Source organism: Chiloscyllium plagiosum, chromosome 1, assembly GCF_004010195.1.
Source record: "Chiloscyllium plagiosum isolate BGI_BamShark_2017 chromosome 1, ASM401019v2, whole genome shotgun sequence".
In the NCBI taxonomy this organism is placed as follows: Eukaryota; Metazoa; Chordata; class Chondrichthyes; order Orectolobiformes; family Hemiscylliidae; genus Chiloscyllium; species Chiloscyllium plagiosum.
The window spans coordinates 88,358,266-88,369,366 of NC_057710.1; the positions used below are offsets into that span (position 1 = coordinate 88,358,266).

At 43.4% G+C, this 11,101-nt stretch overlaps 1 protein-coding gene across 1 annotated transcript in view; it reads left to right on the top strand.

Moving 5' to 3' along the window:
- LOC122550368 overlaps nucleotides 1-5,316 on the top strand; it is a 73,313-nt gene extending 67,997 nt beyond the window's left edge. Inside the window, exon 11 of the mRNA XM_043691097.1 lies at nucleotides 4,477-5,316. Coding sequence (XP_043547032.1) covers nucleotides 4,477-4,558 — 82 coding nt within the window. The 3' untranslated portion in view covers nucleotides 4,559-5,316. The remainder of the gene's footprint in view (nucleotides 1-4,476) is intronic.
- The last annotated feature ends 5,785 nt before the right edge of the window (nucleotides 5,317-11,101 follow it).

The window sequence follows — 11,101 nt, forward strand, 5'->3', positions numbered from 1 at the left end:
GGCATACCCAACACATCTTCCCTACTTATGCCAACGTGATCCAGACTAATCAAACTTCTATCTCTAATCTCAAGATTCATCAGGTTCCTCTGATGCAAAGTAATCATTCAGAATCTCACCCATTCTCTCAGGTTCAGCACACAGCCTTCCTTCATTATCTTTTAGTGGACCAATCCTTTCTCTAGTTACCCACTTGCTTCTTATAGAAAAATAAAATCTTTGGGATTTTCCTTAATTCTGTTTGCTAAAGCTATTTCATGACCCCTTTTAGCTCACTTGATTCCTTGATTAAGACTTGTCCTACTCTTCCAATATTCCTCCAGGGCCCGTTCTGTTATTAGCTGCCTAGACATTACGTACGCTTCCCTTTTCCTCTTGGCTAGTCATATAATTTCTCCTGTCATTCACGGTTCACAAATCTTGCCCTTCCTATCCTTTGCCTTCAACGGGACATGCCTATCCTGCACCACCATTAACCTATCTTTGAAAGCCTCCCACATCTCAAATGTTGACTTCCCTTCAAATAGCTGTGTCCAATCCACATTTCCCAGTTTCTGCCTAATTTTGATATAATTGGCCTTGGCCCAGTTAAGTACTGTTCCCTTAGGACCACTCTCTTCTTTATCTATGAGTATTCTAAAACTTACAGAATTTTGGTCACTGTTCCCAAAGAAATCCCCCACCGCAACTTCTACCACTTGTCCTGGCTCGTTCCCCAGTACCAGGTCCAATATGGCCCCTTCCCTCATCGGACTATTGACAGACTGCTCGAGGAAACTCTCCTGGACGCTTTGTATAAATTCTACCCCATCCAGATCTCTGACGCTAAGTGTATCCCAGTCAACGTTGGGAAAATTAAAATCTCCCATCACCACTATCCTATTGCCTCTACATCTATTCATAATCTATTTACCTATTTGTTCTTCTACCTCACGCTCACTGTTGGAAAACCTGTAATACAGCCCCAACAATGTAACTGCACTCTTCTTATTTCTCTGCTCTACCCATAATGCCTCACTACCCAAGACTGCCATAGTGTCCTACTTTAGCACAGCCGTGACATCGTCCCTGACCAGCAATGCAACTCCACCCCCTCTTTTTTTCCTTCCCTGACCTGTCTGAAGCGCCTATATCCTGGAACATTTTGTTGCCAATTATCATGCCCTTCCTTCAACCAAGTCTCTGTGATGGCAATAGTGTCATACTCCCAGGCACCAATCCAAGCCCTAAGTTCATCTGCCTTACACACTTTACTCCTTGCATTAAAGTAGATGCATTTCAGGCCATCAGTTCTTTTGTGCTCACCTGTTCTCTGCCTACTCTTCCCTTTATTAATGCTATCTTCATAATTCTTACAGTCTCCAGTCTCCACCTCGCTGCTTACTTGTTTTCCCTTCTGGTTCCCAGTCCCCTGCCACATTAGTTTAAAACCTCCCCAACAGCAGTAGCAAAAATTGCCCCAAGGACATTGGTTCCGGTCTGGTTCAGATGTAGACCGTCCATTTTGTAATAGTCCCACCTTCCCCAGAACTGGTCCCAATGTCCAACAAATCTGAACCCCTCCCTCCTACACCATCTCTCAAGCCACGTGTTCATCCTGCCTATTTTCTCATTTCTACCCTGGCTGGCACGTGGCACTGGTAGTAATCCAAGACCTTTGAGGTCCTCCCATTTAACTTCTCTCCTAGCCCCCTGAATTCTTCTTTCACGACCTCATCTCGCTTTCTACTTGTATCGTTGGTACCTATATGCACCAAGACAACTGGCTGTTCACCCTCCCCTTTTAGAATGCTCTGCAGCCGATCAGTGTCATCTCCGACCCGAGCACCTGGGAGGCAACATACCATCCGGGAGTCCCGTTTTCGGCCACAGAACCGCCTATCTACTCCCCTCACAATAGAATCCCCTATGACTATGGCCCTACGAGTCTTTTTCCCGCCCTTCTGAACAGCAGTGCCCTCCATTGTGCCATGATCTTGACAACTGCTGCACTCCCCTGGTGAGCCATCTCCCCCAACAGTATCCAAAACGATATACTTGTTCTGGAGGGAGATGACCGCAGGGGACACCTGCACTGCCTTCCTACTCTTTTTCTGCCTTTTGGTCACCCATTCACTGTCTCCCTCAGCAATCCTAACCTGTGGTGTGACCAGTTCAAGAAAGCATGCTATCCACGACCTCGTCAGCGTCACGGATGCTCCACAGTGAGTCCGTCCGCAGCTCCAGAGCCGTCTTGCGGTCAAACAAGAGCTGCAGCTGGACACACTTCTTGCAAGTTTAAGAGTCAGGAACATTAGACACTTTCCTAAGCTCCCACATCAAGCAAGAGTCACATGCCACAGGCCTCAGATCCCCTGCCATTGTAAGCTTAGCTTTATATGAACTAACTAAAACTAAACAATGCACTTAAGTAAGTGAAACAGAAAGATAAGAAATAAAAGCCTTACCTTACTGGGTCTTTTTCTTCCAGTTAGAGGAGGGGAAGGGAGATACTACACATGTAGTATCTCGGGTTTAGCCACTGCCCAAATATAAATGAAGCCCTTACTTTCCTGGCAGCCCTCGCTTCACTCCTCCTTCTCTCCTCGCCACTCTGGCAAAATGGAGGCCCGACTCCTGAGGTAAATACCTTTTAATGCAGGAAAATATACCCTTCCCAGCAGCCCTCGCTTCACTCCTCCTTCTCTGTTCGCTTCACTCCTCCTTCTCTCCTCGCTGCTCTTGCAAAATGGAGGCCTCCATCTTCAGTGAGCCCTCAGACAAAGCACTGCTGATGATTCCTGCTCTCTATTCCTACGTTTGGGTTTCTTTGGGTTGGTGATGCCATTTCCTGTGGTGATGCCATTTCCTATGGTGATGTCATTTTCTGTTGTCTTTTTCGGGGATGGTTAATCAGGTCCAAGTCAATGTGTTTGTTGATAGAGTTCCGGTTAGAATGCCATGCTTCTAGGAATTCTTGTGCGTGTCTCTGTTTGGCTGGTCCTAGGATGGATGTGTTGTCCCAGTCAAAGTGGTGTCTTTCCTCATCTGTATGTGAGGATAATAGAGAGGGTCATGTCATTTTGTGGCTAGTTGATGTTCATGTATCCTGGTGGCTAGTTTTCTGCCTGTTTGTCCAATTTAGTGTTTGTTACAGTCCTTGCACAGTATTTTGTAAATGACATTAGTTTTGCTTGTTGTCTGTACAGGGTCTTTCAAGTTCATTAGCTGCTGGTTTAGTGTGTTGGTGGGTTTGGGGTTTCCATGATGCCAAGGGGTCTGAGTAGTCTGGCAGTCATTTCTGAGATGTCTTTGATGTAGAGAGAATGGCTAGCGTTTCTGGACGTGTTTGTCTGCTTGTTTGGGTTTGCTGCTGAGAAATCTGTGGACCGTGTTCATTGGGTACCCGTTCTTTTTGAATACACGGTATAGGTGATTTTCCTCTGCTCTGCTTGGTTCCTCTGTGCTGCAGTGGGTGGTGGCTCATTGGAATAATGTTCTGATGCAGCTTCGTTTGTGGATGTTGGGATGATTGCTTCTCTAGTTCATTATTTGGTCCGTATGTGTTGTTTTCCTGTAGATGCTGATTTGAAATTCCCCACTGGCTGTTTGCTCTACTGTGACATCTAGGAATGGCAGTTTGTTTTCCTCCTCTTTAGTGAATTTTATGCCAATAAGGGTATTGTTGATGGCCTTGAAGGTTTCCTCTAATTTGTTTTGTTTAGTGATGACAAAGGTGTCATCCACGTAGCGGACCCAAAGTTTGGGTTGGATGGTTGGTAGAGCTATTTGTTCAAGTCTCTGCATTACTGTCTCTGCTAAGATTCTTGATATCAGAGATCCCATGGGTGTTCCATTGGTTTTTCTGTAGGTTTTGTTGTTGAAGGTAAAGTGTGTGGTAAGGCATAGGTCTATTAGCTTGACGATACTGTCCTTGCTGATGAAGTTGGTGGTGTTTGGTGTATGTGTCTTTGGGTTTTCTAATAGTGTAGTCAGTGTTTCCTTGCCCAGGTTGATGTTGATTGATGTGAACAGGGCTGTTACATCAAAGGAGACCATTATTTCAGCCTCTTCTACCTTAGTGTCTTTAATGATCTTCAGGAATTCTTGGGTGGAGTGGCATAAGTCTTCTACTAAGTGTTTTAGTCTTTGGTATAGTTCCTTGGCCAATCTGTAAGTTGGTATTCCAGGTAGCAAAACTATGGGTCTGAGGGGGGCTCCTGGTTTATGAACTTTGGATAATCCGTTGAAGCGTGGTGTATTGGATCTATCTGGTTTCTTTTTTTTCTAAGTCGGTCTTATTCATTTCTCCAGATTTCTGAAGTTTTTTGAGTAGGACTGTGATTCAGTTCTCTAGTTGTGGAGTCGGGTTTATCACTACTTGTTGGTAAATGTTGGTATCTGCAAGTAGTGCGTTTGCTTTTATGTTTACTAATTGTTTACTAATGCTTATGATTTCCTGTTTAACTTTTATATTTATTATTTTTAATTCTACAGAAAAGGATTATGGGGTCACATTCTCTCTGTTCCTGCCACAGAAATACCAAGTGATGTCCATCTCCAACAAGAAAGAATCTAACCAAGTCCCCAGGATATTCAACCACATTGCCACCATTGAATCTCCATTCATCAATACCCTCTGGATTATCATTAACTACGAATTTGACTGTATCAACAACATAAATACTATGGTGTAACTCATGTTCAGTCTCTCAAAGTTCAGTCATTGTCTACAAGGCACCAGTCAGGAATTTGTTAGAGTACTTGCCTGGATGAGTGTGGTTCCAACAACACTCAAGAAGCTCCACACCATCCAGGACAAATAACGCACTCAATCTCGTCCCATCCATGACCTTAAATATTCACTCTCTCCTCCTCTAACACACATCGGTAGCTATTTGTACAAGATGCATTGCTGCAACTTGACGAGGCTCCTTTAATGGCTCTTTCCAAACAACCTCTACCACCTGGAGGAATGAGGGCATTGAAACATCACACAAGATTCCCTCTAGCAGCAAACCATCCTGACTTGGAACTTTATCGTTGTTCACTCACTGTTGCTGGGCTGCGATCCTGGAATGGCCTCTCCCCACAGTTCTGTTGATGTACCTAATATGCACAGACTACTGTGTTATGAGAGGCAATTCACCACCGCCTTGTCAAGCTCAGTTCAGGATGAGTAGTTGTGACCTTGTGACCAATACCTACATCCTATGAATGATTTTTAAAAGAAATATATATTGCTAAGTTGATGAAACAAAAGAGAGGAAAAGAAGACTGCAGGTTGATGATGCATGGAGATCTGATGGTGTTTGACTTAATAAACAGTGACAATAGCCAATAGTGTGTGGGATGATACAGCCAATTCAAATCTAACAAGGTTAAAATTCACACAACACCAGGTTATAGTCCAACAGGTTTAATTGGAACATGTATAATTTCAGTTACATCACACTGTAAATTTTTGCTATAAATTCTGTGTTACGATCGAGCCCTCCACTATCACCTGATGAAGGAGCGTCGCTCCGAAAGCTAGTGTGCTTCCAATTAAACCTGTTGGACTATAACCTGGTGTTGTGTGATTTTTAACTTTGTGCACCCCAATCCAACAACGGCATCTCCAAATCATCAAATCTAACAAGAACACAAAACTTTTATAATTAAAATAAAAAGATTTTCTATTAAGATATAGAATTGCAGAAAATCTCTGTCACCATCACCAATTCACATACATTGGTTGGAGATGATTTTCCCGGGGTCAGTTTGCCCCGATACAAAGGTCAAGAAGAGAATTCTGATCCTTTCCATTTTCCTGAGACTACCAGAATGTACCTTGAAAAATGCATTAGGAAGCAGAGGATGGTTGCTGTTCTGTTACTTAGACAGCGGCTCTGCACAAGCTGGTGGCAGGTCTAATGCCTTCACTTCCTCAGATTCATAGGCACAAATAGGAAAGCAAAGCAATCCTAAAAAGTTGGTTTTAAATAAAGGACTGAAGTTGATAGTTAGGCGTGGCTGCCTTCATGCTGTTCTCCATGATCTCAGTGGGAACATCTACTAGAATCCCATCTCAGAGACATCATAATACCATAAAGCCATAAGATAATTGAGCAGAATTAGCCATTCGGTCCATTGAGTCTGTTCTGCCATTCCATCATGGCTGATATGTTTCTTAACCCTGTTCTCCTGCCTTCTCCCTGAAATCCTCTATCCCCTTACCGAGTAAGAACCTATCTATCTATTTCTGTCTTAAAGACCTTCAATTGCTTGGCCTTGGCCTGCACAGTCTCATGTTTCAAACGTCTGTGAGATGTCCCCAATTCTCTATCCAATTGAGCATAGGATTGGCTGACCCAGCCCCCACCCAGTCCCCAAAGAAAAGGGGAGAAACATTTCATGCCTTTTGGGGTTTCTATTGATCCTTCTGCAAATACAACAGGAAATTGGAAACTCTACCACCCACTTAGTACGAACATTGTGTAAACCAGAGTCACATGCAGCTCAGAGGGGAATGTTCCGTTCACGTTCCTGAACTTGCTGGGGATTTACAGCAGTTCAGTGTCAGTCCCTTCCTGACTGGCAAGTTACTATAAATACCTGTTTGGCAATCGTAATCCTGTGCAGCCTGATCAGGAATGTCATCACTAATTGATGATGCAATCCAGATCTCCTGTGAGTTTCCCTGACTCCTATTACAGAAGTACCAGCAAATCACTGTGCTGGTTCTTTGTGAGGTTTTTGCTGTTGTGAACTGCTTCAAATTTTGGCCTTTACTGACAAGAATTTCAATAAAATGGATGGGCGTTATGTTAGGTGTGTTGGTGGTCAGGTGGTAGTGTAAGAGTAATAGTGAAATGGCAGTGGACAGTAATCCACGTTGCTGCTTATATATTTTTTCTGCTGTTTTGAGCTCTGAGGTCAGCGCGGGATGCAAGCTTCCAGAAACTGAATCTAATGTGTCGGAACTGCTCTGGGATCAGGTTCTGAGCAGAAAGTATAAATTGTAATACCATAACATCTGATTCAAGCTTCTCTCTCTCAAACTGCTGGTGAATCCTATTATGTTATGGTCACTGTCCCCTAGGGGTTCTTTCACTGTAAGCTCCCTAATCAAGTCTGCCTCACTTAAACTAGTTAAACAACGGGTGGTGGAGTTGGAGGGTGGGGTGTGTGGGGGTGGGGATGGGGTTGAGTGATCAGGGGAGGGTAATAAACTTTCCACAACAAGTAATATGGCAGAGACTTTGAAAAGGCTCAGGAATCTAACTTCAGCACAACAGATCAAAAGAAGGGGACAGTCAATATAAGACTAAAGGTGTCATACTTAAATGCACGTAGTATACAAAACAAGGTAAATGTAGCACAGATTTAAATTGGCAGGTATCACAATATTGTGGGTATCACAGTGATGTGGCTGCAAGGGGATCAGGACTGGGAACTAAATGTCCGAGTGTACAAGTCCTATTGAAAGGACAGGCAAATGGGTGGAGGGGACAGGGTTGCCTTGTTAGTAAAAACTTGAATCAAATCTACAGCAAGAAGTGAGATAGAGATGGAAGCGTGGAATCTGTGTGGGAAGAGTTGAAGAACCACAAAGGAAAATAGACCCTGATGGGAGTTGTATACCTGTACAGGCCTCCTGGCAGTAATCAGGATGTGGGGAAGAAAAAAAGCAGGAGATAGAAAAGGCGTGTAAGAAAGGAACTATTACAATAATCAAGGGGGACTTCATTATGCAGGTGGACTGGGAAGATCAGGTTGGTAACGGATCTTAAGAAAAGGAATTTGTAGAATGTCTACAAGAGTTTTTTTGGAGCAGCTTATGGTACAGCTACTGTGGAAGAGGTAATTCTGGATTTAATGATGTGTAATGAGGCAGACTTGATTAGCAAGCTTAAGATAAAGGTACCCCGAGGAGGCAGTGACCATAACACAAAAGAATTCACCCTGCAGTTTGAGAGGGAAATGTTTGAATCAGATGTAATGGTATTACAATTGAGTAAAGGCAACTACGACGACATGATGGAGGAGCTAGCCAGAATTGATTGGAAGGGGAGCCTAGCAGGGAACTCAGTGGGACAGCAATGACAGGAACCTCTGGGGGTAATTCAGGAGGCACAGCAGAAATTCATCCCAAGGAAGAAGAAACATTCTAAGGGGAGGACAAGACAGCCATAGCTGACAAGGTCTGTCAGGGACGGCATAAAGGCAAAAGGAAAAGTATGCAATGTGGTGATGATTAATGGGAAGCCAAAAGATTGAAAAGCCTTTAGAACCAACAGAGGATATCTAAAAAAGCAGTGTGGGAGAGAAGATGAAATATGATGGTAACCTAGTTAGTAACAAAAGAAGATGACAAAAGTTTGTTTTTAGATATATAACAGTGAAAAGTGAGTTGAGTGGAAATTGGACCTCTGGAAATTGAGGCTGTAGAAGTAGTGATGGGGAGAAAGAAATGATGGAAGAACCAAATAAGTACTTTGCCTCCGTCTTCATGGTGGAAGACACCAATAGTATATCGGAACTTCAGGAGAGTCGGGGGCAGAGATGAGTGTAGTGGCCACCACGAAGGAGAAGGTACTGGGAAAGCTGAAATGTCTGAAGGTGGATAAATCACCTGGATCTGATGGACTACACTCCAGGGCTCTGAAGGAGATAGCTGAGGAGATTGTGGAGGCATTGAATGGTCTTGCAGGGATCACTCAAGTTATGGAGAATCCCACAGGAATGGAAAATGGCTAATATCACCCCTGTTTAAGAAGGGAGGGAGGCAGAAGACAGGAAATTATAGGCCAGTTAGTGTAAACTAAATCATTGGTATGATTTTATAGTCCATTATTAGGAATGAGATTGCAGAGACTTGGAAATGCTTGATTTGATTTGATTTATTATTGTCACATGCAGTGAAAACTATTGTATTGTATTGCGTGCTATCCAGACAAATCATATCTTGCAAAAGTACGTCAGGCTAATAGAACAGAATGCAGATTATAATGTTACAACTACAGTGAAGGTGCAGAGAAAGGTCAACTCTAATATATGAAAAGTCGATTCATAGTCTGATAACAGTGGGGAAGCTGTTCTTAAATCTGTTGGTATGTGTTTTCAAAATTTTGTATCTTCTGCCTGATGGAAGAGGGTGGAATGGCGTGTAAACAGGGTGGGAAGTGTAGATGGTGGGTAGTGTAGATGGACTCATTGCAAGGAAGGCTGGTTTGCATGATGGACTGGACTACATACACAACCCTGTAATTTCTTGTGCCTTGGGCAGAGCTGTGGTGCATCTGGATAAAAATGCTTTCTATGGTGCGTCTATAAAAAATGGTCAGCGTCTTCGTGGATTTGCCAAATTTTCTTAGCCTTTTGAGGAAGGAGAAGCTTTCTTGACTGTAGCATTGACGTGGATGGTCAGGGATAGATTGGTGACATCTACTGCTAGGAACTTGATGCTCTCGACCACCTCCACTCTACTTCCTCCACTCTACTTCCTGAAGTCAATGACCAGCTCCTTTATTTGGCTGACATTGAGGGAGAGATTATTGTCTTTACACCATACCACTAAGCTGTCTATGTCTTTCTTACACACTGTCTTACCGTTGTTTCAGATCTGACCCATTATGGTGGTGTCATCGGCAAATTTGTAACTGGAGTTAGAGCTGAATTTGGCCACACAGTCATGAGTGGATAAGGAGAATAGTAATGGCTTGGTAAGATAGAGCAGAGTCAGCATGGCTTCATCAGGGGAGGTCACATCTGACAAATCTTGGAATTCTTTTGAGGAGGTAAGGAGTAAGTTGGACAAAGGGAAGCCAGTGGATTTGATCTATTTAGATTTCCAGAAGACCTTTGACTGCATAGGAGGTTACTAAAAAGTGTTAGGGGCAAGGTAGTAGCATGGATGTCATTGAAACTTAGAGAATACTGAGAGGTCTGGAGAAGATGTTTTCAGAGAGATAAGGACAAAGCCTCAGAGTGCAGAGAAAACCTTTTAGAACTGAGATGAGCAATTTCTTTATCCAGGGCGTGATGCATCTGTAGAACTTATGGCTGGAGAAGGCTGGAGAGGCCACGTCATCGAGTGTCTTTAAACAGAGATAGATTCTTGAGTAGTAAGGTGATCAAGTGTTACAGGCTGAAGGCAGAGGCGGCATGGTGGATCGGTGGTTAGCACTGTTGCCTCACAGTGCCAGAGACCTGGGTTCGATTCCAGCCTCAGACAGACCGTCTGTGTGGAGTTTGCACATTCTCCCTGTGTCTGCTTGGGTTTTCTCTGGGTCCTCCAGTTTCCTCACACAGTCCAAAGATGTGCAGGTCAGGTTAATTGGCCACGCTAAATTGCTCATAGTGTTAGGTACATTAGCCAGGGGAAAATGGGTGTGGGTGGCTACTCTTCGGAGGGTTGGTGTGGACTTGTTGGGCCAACGGGCCTGTTTCCATACTGTAGGGAATCTAATCTAAAGGTAAGAGAATGGGACTGACAAACATATGACCCATGATTGAATAATGGAGCAGATATGATGGGCCAAATGTCCCATTTCTGCTACTATATCTTATGGTCCTAAAGTACACCAAACAGGATGCGCAGAACCTCCTAACAACCAAAACCCCAGATTCACATTCTGGGGTCAAGAGTTCAAACCTCACTAATGGCAGATGGTAAAATTTGAATTCTTAGCAAAGAAAGTCTGAAATAGAAAGCTAACCTAACGCAACCATGTGGCTGATTTTGACTATCAGTTGATCTGTTAAATTCCCATCAGGTTCACTGATGCCCTTTAGGGAATTAAATCTGCCATCCTTAACCTGTCTGGCCTACATTTATTCCCTCTTACTGGTGTCTGGAGTCAGTCTGGGGTAATTAGGGATGGGCAATAAATGATGGCCAATTCAGTGACGCCCACATCCAATGAATAAATGAAAACATCTCATAAGTCCACTTAGAACTAAATTAAAACTGGAATCGTCTCAGACCAAAAGCACTAAGCCAAGTAAATGGGACAGCTGTGGACATTATTGCTTATGTGTGTATCAGAACTTTGGTTTCCTGTTCAGACTGATATAAAGTAGAGAGAGAGATTCTTTTCTCTTTGTTCTGGATAAACAAGGGATTGAAAAGGTCTGA